We start from the raw sequence: 18,437 nt of genomic DNA on the forward strand, positions 1-18,437 counted from the left end.
CTAAATAGTCCTGAAATAAGTCCATTTCTTCACAATCCTTTGCCTTATTAGTTAAGCTTTCTTTTTATGGCCTCTCCGAAAAGAACCAGGTTTTATCCTGATACATACAATGTAAAGAACTTACCATTTCTAATCAGTCAGTACTTACTGAGCTCCCATTACATGCCAGGAAATTTTCTAGGTGTGTAGATGGAATACAGCAGTGGGGGAAAAAAAAACCAAACCACAAAGATTCCTTTCCTCAAGGAAGCCCAATGAATGTCTTTATGAAAGAACTTGAAGAAACAATGTTGGACTTAATAGATTATGGTGGGCACCTGTCTAGAATGGCTGAAAACCTAAGATTTTAGATTTAATAGTACATAAATCACATAAAAAGATGACAAGAGCAAGCATCAGATGTCCTCTCCTCCTGCCTCTCCCATCATTATGGGATGTAAGTGGAAACGGTAGAGGACGAGAAGAACAGCTGAGGAACAGGTTGCTAAAGATAATCAGAGGCACGGGTTCACCTATAAACTGGCACAGGCTTCCCTCGTGAGCCAGACTTGAGCCACCGTAGTACCTGCTCCCTGATGACAATGGCCAACTTCGGGTCAATGACTGTCATTATATCTTTTAAGTCTGACTAGTCTTCGCTTTCTCTACATATCCTAAACCCCGAGGAGAAAGGTCCTGATGGGCTCAGGAAGATCCATCGGGAGGAAAACTGAAGAAACACTTTAACACGGTCAGGATCAAATACTGAAGTTAACTTGACAATTATTTTAGCACCGGTGTACCAGGGGTCCCTAACCTCTGGGCCACAAACGAGTGCCCCCGTCAGATCAGCGGCAGCATTAGATTAGGGATAAAGTGCACAAACCCACCCCCTCTGCATGTGTGTGGAAAAACTGTCTTCCATGAAATCAGTCCCTGGTGCCAAAAAGTGTAGGACCGCTGCCTTACACTGAAGAAATGAAATTAAGATAGACTCTTCATTGAGTAAGACTTCTAGATAGACAATCTGGGACTTCCCTGGTGGTCTAGTGGTTAAGACTCCCCTGCTCCCAGTGCAGGCGGCCAGGGTTCAGTTCCTGGTCAGGGAACTAGATCCCACATGCCACGGCTGAGACCCAGCACAACTAAACAAATAAACATTTTTTAAAAAAGACTTCTAGATATAAAACTCTATGTCTTTTAGTTGAAACTTTCTCAAGTATTTTCAAGAATATGAAGTTCTATAAGACTGTCTTCTTACATTTTTCAAATCTTGATTTTTCAAATCAAGACTTTCAAATAGAAGTCTTCATACAGGATCAAAATTTCCTTGCTGTTAAAGAGAAACATAAAGCATTACCAGCAGCAGGTGTCTTCAAGGCTGTGCTTCCAGGCTTCAGAATCTTGGTGGGGGCCTTAAGCCCGCTTGGTTTTAGCATACTCATTGTCTTCTGTGTGTCAGAGCTGTTTCTCCTTTGCCTGTTGCCACTATCTTTCCCCAGTCATGGATACAACTGTGGGTGAGTCTATAGTGAAGTCAGTCTCTGGGTTAAATCTGCAAAGAGATAAACAGAAAAAGAGTTTAGAATCGAGAGAAAAGAAAATAGAAACAATTATGGAAAGCAGCTTTCACAACCTAAACTCTCCCTTATGTCTCCACAATGAACGTTAAGAACCTAGAAAACTCCAGATATCAAAAAGATTGAAGATGCTGGAACCTCCTGGTGGTCCAGTGGCTGCGACTCCACGCTCTCAATGCAGAGGTTGGCGTGGGTTCAGTCCTTGGTCAGGGAACTGGATCCCACATGTTGAAACTACGAGTTCACAATCTATAACTAAAGATCCCTAAGCAAACAAAAATAAACATTTTTTAAAAGTCTTTTAGAAAAATGAAGATGCTGTTGAAACAGGTTTACAAGTAATTTATTATCCTAAAGACAGGAAGCTAAGGCTGGCAATATGCTCACTTTTCTTTATAGTATCTAACAATATCATTTCAGTACACTGCCCCAAAACCACATAACCCATAAAGAGGTTCAGAAAAATGCCCACCAGACTGAACAGAGTTAGCTTTCAGTTTTCACTTCATTCATTTCTATGTTGCTTAAGATTTATGAGCACAAGCCTATATTAACTATATATATAGATTAATCCACAGAAATATATAATAACTCAATATAAAACCATATATATGTTAAATGAGAGAGAGGGTTCAACGGCAAACTCTGTAAGAAGAAAGCCGTACCTAGAAAGTACTAAAGGAAAATTATCTTTATTCTGTTTACAGAAACACAATCATCTGTTTAGTCAAGACCAAGTATGAATCTACAACTTCTGGGCTCACGCAAAACTGTAATTTGCTCTTTAAGAGAGAAGGAAGACCTCTGGATTTTGGAATAGGGAAAAATATTTCTAGACATAATACCTAAGAAAACAGAATTCAGAGAGAAAAATGCTATTTACTGACACTCAAATGTTTGCATTCTGTGCTTTTTTATTTTTATTTTTCCTGCTAGTCGAGTTTGGGTGATGAGGCACAGACCTCAATCTCTCTTTTACAAGCAATTCGGAGCATCAGTAAACAACGCGGCCAGGGCTGACAGAGGTGCTGCTGTGGCCCCTTGGTCCCTGTGGTGGGTTGAATGGCAGCCTCCCCAAAAGACATATCCATCTGGGAATTCCCTGGTGATCCAGTGGGACAAGCCTATATTAACTATAGGCTAATATTAACTATATTAGCCTGTATTAATGGTGGGATGCCATGCTCTCACTGCCGAGGGCCTGGGTTTGATCCCTGGTTGGGGAACTAGGATCCCACAAGACATGAGGCCAAAAAAAAAAAGACAAGGAAAATCTGTTGATCAAAAGAGATATCCATCTGGAATCTGTGAACAGACCTTGAGGTGAGCACCTCCTGGATGACCTGCATGCCCTAACCTGAGGATCAGTGTCCTAATTAGAAGAGAAGAGCACAGAGGAGACAGCCAGGTGAAGACGGAGGCAGGGATTACAGCCGTGTGTCTACAAGCCAAGGGTGGCCAGCAGCCACCGAAAGCTAAGAGAAAAGCCTGAGACAGATTCTCCCTCAGAGCTGCAGAAGGAACCTACCCTGGCGACACCATGGTTTCAGACATTTGGCCTCCAGAGCTGTGACGGAACAGATTTAAGCCACCAGGTTGGCGGTCGCTTGCTATGGCAGACCCAGGAAACTAATACAGCCATGTACGTTTTTCTGTTCAAAGCTAATCAGACTGAATGGAAATCAAACCAAGACAGCAGCTTCATCAGGCTCACTCTGCAGATTTCCCACGGTTCTCAAGAGGGTTCAAAATGTCACAAAAGTGGCTTTTTTTTTTAAGTCAAAGGTAAACTGTGTGGTTTGGGAGAAGACTGTGATTAACAGATACAGAACTGCTGTGAATCTGAAGACTGGTTGCCTATTCTGACTATTAATACAAAATTCCCGGGTTCCTTACTATCACCACCATCACCATCGCTGCCAGGACCGTGGCAGTGGGCTGGGAGTCTCTGCACTAGGTTGGGTGGTTCTGACTCAGATTTGAAACCATGTGCTTTACTGCTAGATCCTCACCACCCACAGTCTGTCAGATGCAAGCAGAGGTACCTGCTCCTGCTACTGCCTTAGACAGATGGAAGGGTTTGGTTGAGACTCCTCTAGACCAGGGGTCCCCAACCCACCAGGACACAGACTGGTTCCTCTGAGGAACCAGGCTGCACAGGAGGTGAGCAGCGGCTGAGCAAGTGAAGCTTCATCTGTATTAACAGCTGCTCCCCATTGCTCATATTACCACCTGAGCCTAGGAAAACAAGCTCAGGGCTCCCACTGATTCTGCATTATGGTGAGCTGTCTAATTATTCAATTACATATCACAATGTCATAATAATAAAGTGCACAAAAAATGTAATGCACTCGAATCATCCGGAGACTATCTCTCACCCCAACCTGGTCCCTGGAAAAATTCTTCCATGAAACTGGTCCCTGGTGCCAAAAAGGCTGTTTGCACGTGCAAAAATGTTTGAGGAGGATGAGGATAAGCTAAGTGCAGAGAGTACCAAGGGGTCTGTGTCTTGCCAACGCTTCACCCTGGTCCAACATCATAAAGTGATGACGATCAGGTAGGGAAGGACAGAACAGATGGAGGAGGCACAAAGGTCCTGGAAAAGCTATTATAGTGTTACGAAGAGAGGATGAAGTACTCCTTAAAATATTTCACTCAGGCGCAACAGTGAATTCTTGAGCTCACATCAAGCGCTCCTCCCTAAAGAGAAATTCTGAAAACCGCCACAGTAAGTGACTAGGTCAGCCTCAGCCAGTTGCAAACCTTGCAGCTCAACACTCTAAGCTCACAAAATACTAAAAGCCCCCTAAAAGCCTTGGCCCAAGAAACAGAGGCGTGTTGTTATCAGGAACCTAAGAATGGTCATAAACTCGGGGTCTTTAAGTCTTCTGTTGTCTGATCTTTGTGCCTCTGGCTCTCAGTCCATGTGAGCCACTTGAATCCCAAAGCAGGGGAACTGTGACCAAGATTTAAGGAAGGAGAAAAATCTATGTCTCAATAAGAGAATTAGGAGGAACATCACCAATGTTGGCTTTTAAATCTTCCAATTTAAGTTTCTTTCTCATGCATTATTAATGAATGCCATGTCAGGCTTGCTTTTGGGGAAAAAAAAATCAATTCACTGAGAAAGAAAAGATCAAAGTTCTTGGTCATGGTACCCACAAAATGTAATGACCCAGAAACAACTGCTCTGCACAATGTTTCAAGGTCAGTCAATGTCATATTGAAATGAATCAATTCCAAAACACATGCAAAAAGAAAAGAGATGTACTTGCCTCACTAATACATTGAGAATATTTGAAATTCTGATGCTTATATTTGGATCTAAGAACCCCCTCCACCCTCCAAACAGGTGAAGACCACAACACCAGAATATTATCATTTAGAAATGAATGTTATCCATATTATCGCAGCTGAGCCTTATGATACTATGACGTGTGTGTATGTGTGCTCAGTCGTGTTCCACTCTTTTGAGACCCCATGGACGGCAGGCCCACGAGGCTCCTCTGTACATGGGATTTTCCAGGCATGAGTACTGGAGCAGGTTGCCATTTTCTACTCCAGGGGATCTTCCCGAACCAGCGATGAAACCCTTGTCTCCTGTATTGCCTGCATTGGCAGGAGGATCCCTTATTGCTGAGGCACCCGGGAAGCCCAATTATTTTCTTTTTTTTTTAAATTTACTTATTTTGGCTGCGCTGGGTCTTAGTTGCAGCTCGAGGGATCTTTGTTGCAGCACGTGGGATCTAGTTCCCCAACCAGGAACTATGGTTTCTCAGACTTGGTATCCCGCAGCTATTTCCTTAAAAATGAATCATGTGAGCCTGTCACTTCAAGGAAAACAACTATTTGTTGACAAATAAAATTCAAGTTATTCACACATCCTCTGTGAACCTGAGAGTGTCTCAATACCACAGGTTTTTCTCATGAGAGCGACAATACTAACAAATAAATTATATTGTATAAATGAAGTGTGACAATATTTGAAAGATCTCATAATTCAGTGAGTCAATTTTTTTCCAACCAACAATGTATAATGTTACAAAATCATATTCATTCAAAGCACAAATTAGACCAGTGGATTTTTATGTAATGATAGAAGTTCATTCATACAGTTTGAGATTTCACCTTTAAGAAACTACAACCTATCAAGTTTTTGGAGAAGTATTAAAAGAAAAAAATCCATACGTATCTGAAAATGCTCTGCCTTTCCTATAAATCTGGGTAAGGCCAATTTTCTTCATGGACTTCAACCAAAACAACGTATCACTACAGTTCAAATGCAGAGGTGTCTTTTACTAAGCTTGTCTTCTGTTAAAGCCAGTCATTTAGAGATTGGCAAGAACGTGAAACAATGTCATCTTGTCATTCATTCTTTTTTTATTTTAGAAAATAGTTATTCTTCATTAAAGACATGTAACATGTTAGTGGGCTTATTATTATTATTTCTAATGAATTAATAAATATTTTAAAATATTTTCAGTTTTAATTTCTAATATGGTAAATATCAAAGGATAAAACCAATATAAATGAAAACTCTTTGGAGACCTCAATTATTTTTAAGGATGTACAGGGGTCCTGAGGAAAAACATTTGAGAACTGCTACTGTAAGCATTTTTGCTTTACATTTTGAGCCACAGAGGGCTTCCCAGTTCCTAAGGGCTTCCAGAAGCATGTGCTTCTCCTTCAGATCATTTTTAGATCTGGAAGTCAAGTTAGCAAGTACAGGGTTTACTACTGTATTACCTGCATTGTTACAGCACTGTGCTAGGGGCTGAGTGATGGAAGAAGCCTGAACCTACAATCTATACAAGACCAGATGTAGGTTCGGAAAGCAACGTGAACACAATGATGCATTGACACTGGGGTGTCTGTATACATAAGACGGACATTTCTCTAAGGCAGATATCAGACAGAACGGAGCTATCAGCACTTTTCAAAATGTGCAGCAGCAGCAGCATCTCCTGGGAACTTGCTAGAAATGCAAATTATTTGGGATCTTCCACAAACCTACTGAAACGAAATCTAGGGGTGGGGCCGGCTATCTGCATTCCAAGCCCTTCAGACAGTTCTGAGACTAACGTTTGAGAAACACTGCTGAACAACTGATAAGATCAGAGGTTCATTTTCTCAGTTACACACACATGAATCACCCACGTGACCGATTTGGCAACTACCCCTACAGAAGTCTTGGTGTCACTCTATGCTTTTGTTTCAGCTTTTTCACTCAGTCTTGAAAGCCCTTTCCAAGCCTGGTCGTTTGGTGGTTCAGTTGCTAGGTGGTGTCCAACTCTTTGCAACAACCCCTTGGACTGTAGTCCACTAGGCTCCTCTGTCCATGGGATTTCCCAGGCAAGAACACTGGAGAGGGCTGCCACTTCTTTCTCCATTTCCAACCCTACTTATTTTCATCTGCTGAAACCCTACTCAAGGGCCAGTTAGGGATGCAGCTGCCCCCACAAAACCTTTCACCAATGAAAATGTGTTCATCCTTCAATTTCCCATAGAACTGAGTCTGTATCTCTTTCCTATCACCTGGCACGCCGAGCTGGGTCTATATGGCCATAAATTCTGTGTGTGTATGAGTATGTGTTCAGTCGTTCAGTCATTAGACTCTGAGACCCCATGGACTACAGCCCGCCAGACTCTGTCCATGGAATTTTCTAGGCAAGAATACTGGAGCAGGTTGCCATTTCCTACTCCAAGGGATCTTTCCAACCAGGCAATGAACTTGTATCCCCAGCGTTTCCTTCATTGGCAGGCGGATTCTTTACCACTGTGCCACCTATGAAGCACCCTAGAGATTCTACCAGATTAAACACGCCCTGGGGGGGATGAAACTGTATTTTAGTCATCTTTATATCCCTAGTTGTACTTTATAAACAAAGCTGACTATATAAAAATGAGAAAAATAGTCTCAATTGTTTAAATGAGTTAACAAACCAGTTCAGATGTACCCAATATTTTAAAAAGTTATTTTTGGTGCTTGCTACAGGTGACAGAACAACATATAACACAGGCCTAAGCTCAAGAATTTATGATGCAATTGGAGAGAAAAGACCCACAAATATATAATAATTAAAAATAAAATGCCACTCATGAGAAATACCAAACTATGGGATGTGATGGTCCTGAAGGTGTCTTAGAAGATGCAAAGGAGGAGTGGACTGATGCAGAAAGAAAAGATTTCAGGGGCAAGGCAGAATTTGAGGGGGTGGGGGTCAGCAACAGTGTTGGACAGGTGTTGGCAGGCAGGATTTTTTTTTTTTAAGGCACAGAGAAAAAATTTCAGAAAAGAAACGAGGGAGGAGGAAAGGTATGGAGCATATGAATAAGATGCTCAGTATAGCAAACATTAGAAGATTCTTATAAGAAATCAATTTAGAGAGTTAAATAGGAAAGAGACTTGAAAGAGTTTAAGAGGGAATTCCTTGGTTATCCAGTGTGTAAGACTCAGAGATTTCACTGCTGTGGCCTGGGTTCAGTCCCTGGTTGGGGAACTAAGATCCCACAAGCCACGCAGTGTGGAGGGGCAGCGCGGGGGAATTCTCTTTTTTTAATCTACTGGTCCAAAGATTAAAGATCTTTGGGAAAGACTAGAGATCTCTTCAAGAAAATTAGAGATACCAAGGGAACATTTCATGCAAAGATGGGCTCGATAAAGGACAAAAATGGTATGGACCTAACAGAAGCAGAAGATATTAAGAGGAGGCAAGAATACACAGAAGAACTGTACAAAAAAGAGCTTCACGACCCAGATAATCACGATGGTGTAATCACTTACCTAGAGTCAGACATCCTGGAATGTGAAATCAAGTGGGCCTTAGAAAGCATCACTACGAACAAAGCTAGTGGAGGTGATGGAATTCCAATTGAGCTATTTTAAATCCTGGAAGATGATGCTGTGAAAGTGCTGCACTCAATATGCCAGCAAATTTGGAAAACTCAGCAGTGGCCACAAGACTGGAAAAGGTCAGTTTTCATTCCAATCCCAAAGAAAGGCAATGCCAAAGAATGCTCAAACTACCACACAATTGCACTCATCTTATACGCTAGTAAAGTAATGCTCAAAATTCTCCAAGCCAGGCTTCAGCAATACGTGAACCATGAACTTCCTGATGTTCAAGCTGGTTTTAGAAATGGCAAAGGAACCAGAGATCAAATTGCCAACATCCTCTGGATCATGGAAAAAGTTCCAGAAAAACATCTATTTCTGCTTTATTGACTATGCCAAGGCCTTTGACTGTGTGGATCACAATAAACTGTGGAGAATTCTGAAAGAGATGGGAATACCAGACCACCTGACCTGCCTCTTGAGAAACCTGTATACAGGTCAGGAAGCAACAGTTAGAACTGGACATGGAACAACAGACTGGTTCCAAATAGGAAAAGGAGTACATCAAGGCTGTATATTGTCACCCTGCTTATTTAACTTATATGCAGAGTGCATCATGAGAAATGCTGGGCTGGATGAAGCACAAGCTGGAATCAAGATTGCAGGGAGAAATATCAATAACCTCAGATATGCAGATGACACCACCCTTATGGCAGAAAGTGAAGAAGAACTAAAGAGCTTCTTGATGAAAGTGAAAGAGGAGAGTGAAAAGGCTGGCTTAAAGCTCAACATTCAGAAAACGAGGATCATGGCATCTGGTCCCATCACTTCATGGGAAATAGATGGGGAAACAGTGGAAACAGTGTCAGACTTTATTTTGGGGGGCTCCAAAATCACTGCAGATGGCGATTGCGGCCATGAAATTAAAAGACGCTTACTCTTTGGAAGGAAAGTTATGACCAACCTAGATAGTACATTGAAAAGCAGAGATATTACTTTGCCAACAAAGGTCCGTCTAGTCAAGGCTATGGTTTTTCCAGTGGTCATGTATGGATGTGAGAGTTGGACTGTGAAGAAAGCTGAATACCGAAGAGTTGATGCTTTTGAACTGTGGTGTTGGAGAAGACTCTTGAGAGTCCCTTGGACTGCAAGGAGATCCAACTAGTCCATCCTAAAGGAGATCAGTCCTGGGTGTTCATTGGAAGGATTGATGCTGAAGCTGAAACTCCAATACTTTGGCCACCTCATGCGAAGAATTGACTCATTGGAAAAGACCCTAATGCTGGGAGGGATTGAGGGCAGGAGAGAAGGGGATGACAGAAGATGAGATGGCTGGATGGCATCACCGACTAGATGGACATGAGTTTGAGTGAACTCCGGGAGTTGGTGATGGACAGGTAGGCCTGGCGTGCTGTGATTCATAGGGTCGCAAAGAGTCAGACACGACTGAGCAACTGAACTGAACTGAACTGAACTGACTGAACTGGTCCAAAATGAAAAGCTGTCTACAGTTTCCCTAAAGGCTTTATATTTATTTCATTTGTTCCTCTCATTATCTTAACCTAACCACCATTACCAAGCAAAGATTTTAACTGACAGTTGGCAACCTCTTTTCTGGGGACATGTCGAATTTTCATTCATTCCAGCCATGGGTGCTGGTAACTGATAGGGGCTGGCTGCTGAGACAGGTCCTAAGCAGCAGGAAAGAACCATGAGCATCAAAAGACAATAATTAAACTGCAAACACAAAGAAAGCTTCTCATCTAAAACCGTTTGGATAATACCTTAGCCAAGATAAACCTGGGAGAGGCTATAAAGATTAGATACCACTGAATACAAATGACAAATTCCAGACTTTACTACTCTTCACACTGCAGGAGGGGAGGGGGATCAGATATTTCACAAGCTACTGTGGCTTGATAACTTTTGGTTTCTCACCATAAGCTGCTCACCCTAGTTTATAAGTCTAGCAGGAAGCTAAATATTCTAGGTTTGCACTCTCCAATACAGTAGCCACTAGCCACCTGCACTGTTTAAATTCTTTTAAAATGAAATCAAGTTAAAAATTCAGTTCCTCAGTCACACCAGCCACATTTCAAGTGCTCAACAGCCCAGAGCCATATAAGTTCTATTGTATGCATTGTTGTAGAACCACCTCCATCCAGGGACCATCTATGTGCCAAGCAGTGTCCTTCAAAGTAACCACCTGAGGAAACAGTAAATTTATTTGAATAATACTGCTTTGGTTAAAAATATTTTTAACTCTTAATTTAGAAATAACTTCAGAGACAGTTTTTAAGTTACACCTTAGTAGTGACCCAAAGCAATAGTGACCAACCATCTCAATGGCTCAATACTCTTCATTGGATTTGGCTCTTAAAAATACTACTAGCTGTTTCCAAAACTTGAATCCAAAAACCTCAAAAATACAATGATGTGCAATTACTGAACATAGCAAAAATGTATCCAAGGCACATGGGCCAATTCTAAGAGTACCAAAAAGGGTTTATGAACGGCTTATCACTATAATTAGTGAACAACGCCTCCCTAGATGAAACAACTTAAGTTCTGGTGTATTTTTTTCATTTGTTTTTAAGTCTGTCACATTATTTTATTATCCCACTTTCCAAACTATAATATTGCAACACATACCACACACCAACCCCCAGAACCTTTTATTTATACCACCGACTGGTGCCATAGTTCTAATATTTTTTCAAGCCAAAAACCATTTGTAAAATGTTTGTCTCTAGAACTTAGCAGTTCACTTCTGAACAGTTAACAATAGCTACTATTTTGCTTGTAGGCTTCTCAAATGCCAGAGAAGAGAGATCTACTTCCGAGAACCAACTATGCAGCGGGGAGGAGGGCTCTAGGACACAGGCGGCTCAGCTACACAGTCCCTTGCACCTCCCTCCTCACTGAAAGGTTGACATTTCCACCTAAAAACAGGAATCATTGTCAAACATCAACACCAGAAGAACAGTTTTGTTTTGTTTCTGTGTAACCTACAGGTTTATTTTAAGAAGACAAAAAAGCCAGGCCCGAAATACGCAAAAATTTTGAACTAGGTTAATAACCTGTGTTTGTGATTAACTCCAAGATCTGATCTAGAAAACAAATACAAAAGGACAAGATATTTATTTCAGGGAAGCAAATAACCTTACAAGACCTAGCCTCTTTGGTATTTCTAAAAAAGAAGTGTAGTATTGTATTTCTTGAGAATGTCAGCTTTACCTAAAGGTGGGATTTCAGAAAGAAGGGCTATTCTTCCACCCAACAAAAAAGAAATGTCTTCTACCCTCTATGAAGTCAGGGATTGCTATCCATTTGTCTAGTGTGTTAGATACTGGATCAGCAACTGGGGAAGTTTCACGAGATGAAAACAACGCCAGGACATAGAAAGTATCTCAAATATCAGCTATTACTATTTCTAAGAATCCAAGCACCCCACTTTCCTCTCAAATAGAACCTCTCTCACTGCACATTACTGGACAGGAAATTACATACAAATCAGTCTCCCATTCTAAACAAGCAAGTTTTCAGAGGTTAAAGATACAGTTCAAGACTGTAGCCTTCTCCAATCAAAGAAAGAATTGCTGTAGTTCTTCCTTTTAGTAAGCAATTTAATAAGCAATCACCTATCACCCACCTCATCAAGGTAAGAATATTGAAAACATCCAGATAAAAAAATTTTTTTTACTACAGTAAGGACAGTGGGTTAGTTATCAGGACCTTGAAAAGGAAATGAAAAAAAAAAAAAAAAGACCCAGTAATGAAGCCCAAGTTTAAAGGTGACTCTACTGCCATCTAATAGTTTATACAAGACACAGAGAGCTGGTACTGCTCCAACCGCCCCAGGAAACTGCCACAGTGCCATTTCAAGATGCCTCTGGGGGCTTCCCTAGTGGTTCAATGGTAGAGAATCCACCTGTCAAGCCAGGGGACATGGGTTCAATCCCTGGTTTGGGAAGATTCCACATGTAGTGGGACAGCTGGGTCCACGCACCACAACTGCTGAGTCCACACGCCCCAGCTACCGAAGCCCATGTCCCTAAGGTCTGTGCTCTGCAACAAGAGAAGCCACTGCAATGAGAAGCCCTCACACCAAAACGAGAGAGTAGCCCCTGCTCTCTCCAACTGGAGAAGGCCTGCACAGAGCAACGAAGACCCAGCACAGCCATAAGTAAATAAAAATATATCTTTATTTAAAAAGATCCTCTGGGATCAACCCCCTGCACCCATTTGCAAACACTCACTACCATTCAGACTCCATCCCAGTTAACACTTCTATGAAAGAGGTCTTGCAAAGCAAACAAAAATTCAAAAGTTAAAGATTCAGTTCTGCGTTAGAATACATGCTGAAAGCACAGAAATGTTTTCAACAGTGAACACTGACCTAAAGCAGTTAAACAGGAATTCCATAGTGTACCCATAGACAAAACTGACTTTAAACTGGTGATTTCGGGGGTCTACAACCTACATGTACAGGACGACTCATTTCTAAAAAGTTGTCCTGGGACTTCCCTAGTGGTCCAGTGGTTGAGACTCTGTGTTCCCAATGGAGATGGCCGGGGTTCAATCCCTGATTAGGGAACTAGATCCCACGTGCCACAACTAAGGTTCAGCAGTCAAATAATTAAAAAATAAAAAGTTGTGTTAAAGACATCCCAGTCCAAGAGACTCATCCGGCACATTTGGAAGGGAAAACACCAAGTGAAGCTAAAAAAGGTCTCCTAGTCTCAAAGAATAAGTGTTTTGAGACTCTAGGTTGTATGTGTTTAGGAAAATAGGGCCATGTGACTGTGACAGAGGGAAAAAATAGAGAATACAGAGAACAATGCTTTAAAAAGAGGTCTAATCCAGAAACTGAAATGTTGAGTCTCTCGGATACTGACATACTTTGCAGGGAGAAAAATGACAACAGCAACAGAATTTTGGCCACGTGATCTTTCAATTCAAACTCATGGAACCAAACTTAGAGAAAAGGTCCAATATCTACTTAAATAAAAAATAGCTGGGGGAGGGGCTTCCTTGGAGGTCCAGTGGTTAAGACTCCAAGCTCCCACTGTAGGGGGCACAGGTTCAATTCCTAGGGTGCAACCAAAAAAAAAAAGGCAATTTTAAAAAAATAGAAGGGGTTAATTTATCAAGTGCTTAACACCCAGCACACAGGAATACAGGTTCCTGAAGTTTTTGTCTGTTTAAAGAAAGATAATTCTTTAGAAAATTCTATTATGTATTAACCCTCAGAGACTAGATTTCTGGGTATCTGTGTGGACCAACACCTTTTCTTCCAACTCAAACTAAAACATGTTCAAAGAGCAAAGCAATACATTCAAAACCAAATGATGACAACTTCTCAGTTGTGATACATCAGAATTCAGGCCTCCAGGTCATAAATAATTTATACCACGAACAAACAATTCTAATCATTTCAAACTATTACTTGGCTGGTGCTATAGATATATTTCCACAGAACAAAAAATTGTTATGTTTATTTGCAGGGAATGGGAAAACAGATAGCAAATTTCACAGCAAATAGAGCCACTGGTGAACCACATACCCATCCACACAGTTAAATTATTTCTGCTCTTCTATTGGGTTTTGTTTTCAAATGTCCTGCCAGAAGTGCTTTTAAAACAGTGATCTTCTTACCATTATACATTCTTTTTCAATAAAATAGAGGGCCCAATGTCAACGTCTTTACTTTCTAACCTACTGAAGTTGCAGAAAAGTCAACACAAATCCAGCAAAAAGAGACAAACCGATACCTCATGGTGTCTGTAGAATCGGGCCAGGCCTCAGCTCATATCCTGGCAGGAGCTGGGCAAATATTTTGAGCAATCCTGGCTGTGAGGTCATGATGCTGACATCACAAACAGGAACTCTGACGCTGGTTGGCCTCTAGGATGCCACCTCACCACGTTAAAAGAAAACCAGGGGGTTCTGTAGCCCTGAATTTGGAGCTGATAATTCAAAAAAATGTACCTTCTCCCAAGAAATTATCGTCCTGGGTAAAATCAAGCAGCTCGTTCTCCACTACAGACCAGCACAGGCAATGCAGGTGAGCAGCAAACAGCACATCCCCCTAAGTTAAGGATTTAGCTCACTATCAGGCGTATATTTTTATATACTTCAAGTTTGCAAGTTGTTATTTCGGCTCTGTTTCAAACACTTTCTCTTATTATTCTTTCCTGGGAAATTAAGCTATGTTTAAGAATTCTGAAAACCGAGGAGGAAGTAAATCATGAACTTAAAATGTCATCTTGGTCTCGCCACTCCACTACATCACTAACTTCACCAAGTCCAATATTTATTTACTAAGAAGATGGAGGGTTCTGATGTGTAAGCCAGAAGTTGATTTCCCCAGGACTTCTGGTGGTACAGTGAATAAGAATCCGCTTGTCAGTGCGGGGGGTATGGGTTTGATCCCTGGTCCAGGAAGATTCCACATGTCAAGGAGCAACTAAGCCCACATGCCACAGCAACCGAGCCAGTGCACCAGAGCCTGTGCTCCACAACAAGAGAAGCCGCCACAGTAAGAAGCCCGGGCACCGCAAGGAAGGGTGGCTCATGCCCGCCGCAACGAGAGACAGCTTGTGAGCAGCAATGAAGACCCAGCTCAGCCAACAATTTCTCAATAAATAAAATTATTTTTAAAGATAATTTCCCCATGGAGAAGGCAATGGCAGCCCACTCCAGTACTCTTGCCTGGAAAATCCCATGGATGGAGGAGCCTGGTGGGCTGCAGTCAATGGGGTCGAAAAGAGTCGGACACAACTGAGCGACTTCACTTTCACTTTTCAATTTCATGCATTGGAGAAGGAAATGGCAACCCACTCCAGTGTTCTTGCCTGGAGAATCCCAGGGACAGGGGGAGCCTGGTAGGAGGCCGTCTATGGGGTCACACAGAGACGGACACGACTGAAGCGACTTAGCAGCAGCAGTGTGAGAAAGAAATCATCCGAGAGCAAATCCCATCTCCACTTTAAAAAAACATTTCTTAGAAGCAGGTACATTTCATTTGTGGGCTCGAGGGCATTTGCATTTATGCATTAATCATGGTTCAGTGTTTGAAATAATAAAATAAAAAATTGTCTCCCCCCTCCCAAAAAAAATAATAATTTCCCCAGGGATTTTCCTGACCCAGGAATCGAACCCGGGTCTCCCACATTGCAGGCAGATTCTTTACCATCTGAGCCACCAGGGAAGCCCTTAATATAAACAAGATTTAAAAAAAAAAAAAAAAAAGGAAAAGAAAATGCCAGAAATACAAAGCCTCACCACAGTTCTGCACAGAGTCCCTTTGCTAAGAAAAGCCAAAACTGTCAGATTGTTGTCATTGTTGTGGTTCCCCACCACCCCAGGAGTTCTGGAATTTGCAACCCAGAACAAAGAAAGAACTAGTGACATTTTATTGTTATTTCTAAGTGGTTAAACATTCTTAAATAGAAGGGAAATGTAAAAAAGGATTAATAATCATTATCTCCAGGTGATGGGATTACTGGTAGTTTTAATACCTTCTTTTTATTTTCTTGGGTTTCTCAAATTTTATTTAATGAACAAATATAATTATTTATACCTCCTTTGGATTTTCTTGGATTTCTCAAATTTTATTTAATGAACAGATATAATTACTTAAGCAGGAAAAATATATATTTTTTTGTTTTTTTTGGCCAAGACACACAGCAGGTGGGATCTTAGTTCCTCAAACAGAGATTGAACCCTCTGCACTGGAAGTGTGGAGTCTTTTTTTTTTTTGGAAGTGTGGAGTCTTAACCACTGGACCACCAGGGAAGTCCCAGGAAAAAGATTTTTAATGACTTTTTTTGAGTCACAGTAAAATGGGCTGCTTCCTAAGGCCCAGTTCCTAAGGCCCTCCTTGGAAGAAAAGTTATAACCACCCTAGACAGCATATTAAAAAGCACACACTACTTTGCCAACAAAGGTCCGTCTAGTCAAAGCTCTGGATTTTCCAGGAGCCACGTATGGATGTGACAGCTGGACTATAAAGAAAGCTGAGCACCGAAGAACTGATGCTTTTGAACTATGGTGTTGGAGAAGACTCTTGAGAGTCCCTTGGACTGCAAGGAGATTCAACCAGTCCATCCTAAAGGAGATCAGTCCTGGGTATTCATTGGTAGGTCTGATGCTGAAGCTGAAACTCCAGTACTTTGGCCACCTGATTCGAAGAGCTGACTCATTGGGAAAGACCCTGATGCTGGGAAAGATTGAAGGCAGGAGGAGAAGGAGATGACAGAGGATGAAATGGTTGGATGGCATCAACGCCTCGATAGACATGAGTTTGAATAAACTCCAGGAGTTGGTGATGGACAGGGAAGCCTGGCGTGCTACAGTCCAAGGGGTTGCAAAGAGTTGGACACGACTGAGCAACTGAACTGAACTGAAAATGGGTTGTAGCCAGGGAGTAAGGAAGCAGACTCTAGTGTGCTGTGTGCGCAGGAAAAAGAAACCAGCACAAGAGGCCAGTGTAAGCAATAAGTGGGTACCCAGGCAGACAGGCTAGGTGTTTACCAAGCCTACTTCTTTCTCTTCCTGGAGTCACAGACCACATTTCCCAGCTCCCTCTGCAGCTCAATGTGACCGTGTGACTGAGGCCCAGCCAATGGAAGGAGAACAGGGCCTGCAACGTGTATACTTTCAGGCCTTCCCCATAAAATCTTCCCACTCTTGGCCCTTCCAGTGGCTTGATGGAGATGAGCAGAGCGACTTCAAAAGCATCGATGGAGGACACCAAAGAAACCTGAATCCCTGCATCACTTTTCTTCATTCCCCGCCATGAAATACCTACCCCCAACTCTTCTATAACTGAAAATAAACTTCCATCCATTTAAGTCATTAAAATTCATGGAGTATGTTATAGCAGCTAGCTTTTCTTACCAAGTGACAAAGAGATCAAAACTCTGCTGAGACCTTGGAAAACATCTCAGCGAAGTAAACTCAAAATAAATTTGAGGATAAGCTCCTGAGACAGAAATGCTTCACACTATAAAAAGCATGATTATATGAAAGACAAGTAAAAGTACTGTTTTTTTTTTAAAGCAAAAAGACATTTTACTGGCAAGAGCAGAAATATGTTTAAGGAACACAAGTGTGATTGTATGTAAGATAAGACTGATGGTGAGTTGATAAATGTTCAAGAGTTAGGTGGTGATGGGACTACTTCTCTACATATGTGAATGAAACTGTCCACAATAAAAACTTTTTATTATAGAAGAAATTTTAGTAAAATCCAAACTCCACCTTCTTCCTCACCCCTCATAACCTAAAGAAAAAAGCTTAAGCACTTTACAGAAGCGAGAAGTTCCTCAAAACAAGCAGTCCCCCACAACAAGTGTGGTGTAAATTATAAGTCCAAGTGAAAAGGAATAATCATCTTCATAATTCTTATCTGATTTCCTAAGGTCTTGTTTCCTCTTTTGCTGTTGCTTTTTGGGTTTTGCTTTTGTTTAGTGTTATTATCTTTTCAATGCGAAAAAAAAATGTGGCTCTAAAAAAAGAAAAGTATGAGAAGAGGGTTAGATTGGGAAATGAGACAGCTGGATTCTGTCCCAGCTGGATGACCTTCAGCTAGCACTTAACCCCTTCCTGGAACTCGGCATCCTAAGGATAACTCATTAAATAAGATCAGTTTCTAAGTCTGTCCTTTTGTAGTTCTACTGTTTTGGATTCAAATACAAACTCCCTAAGTGCAAGGGCAAGGATTCAAAAGTGAAAGGAAAGCTACCGTGACTTCAACTTTGCCAGAGTTCTGAGTGCCCTGCCGTTGGGGAAGAAAGAACCACACCTGATAAGATCAGCCTCCAAAAAGCACGGCCTCTCCTCTCGCTCTGCAGCACCCTCCGAGGCAAATCAGATCCGCACTTCCCTTCAGCCCCTTCACAGCCCATCAGCAAAACAAAAATACTCTATTTACGAAATCTGGAAATTCTACTGGGAGGCCAAGGAAGAGTTGAAGAATTTGCAATGAATTTAACCTGCCAGGAGAGGGAGTTTAACCCTGAGCCTCCAAAAACAAG

At 41.6% G+C, this 18,437-nt stretch overlaps 1 protein-coding gene across 13 annotated transcripts in view; it reads right to left on the reverse strand.

Annotated features, from left to right (window-relative positions):
• CLIP1 (CAP-Gly domain containing linker protein 1) overlaps positions 1–18,437 on the reverse strand; it is a 145,054-nt gene that overhangs the window by 80,998 nt on the left and 45,619 nt on the right. For all 13 annotated transcript variants that reach the window (XM_018061319.1, XM_018061312.1, XM_018061314.1 and 10 more), the window contains exon 2: positions 1,340–1,534. In XM_018061319.1, the coding sequence (XP_017916808.1) occupies positions 1,340–1,424 (85 nt within the window). In that variant the 5' untranslated portion in view covers positions 1,425–1,534. The remainder of the gene's footprint in view (positions 1–1,339; positions 1,535–18,437) is intronic.

Source organism: Capra hircus, chromosome 17, assembly GCF_001704415.2.
Source record: "Capra hircus breed San Clemente chromosome 17, ASM170441v1, whole genome shotgun sequence".
Lineage (NCBI taxonomy): Eukaryota > Metazoa > Chordata > Mammalia > Artiodactyla > Bovidae > Capra > Capra hircus.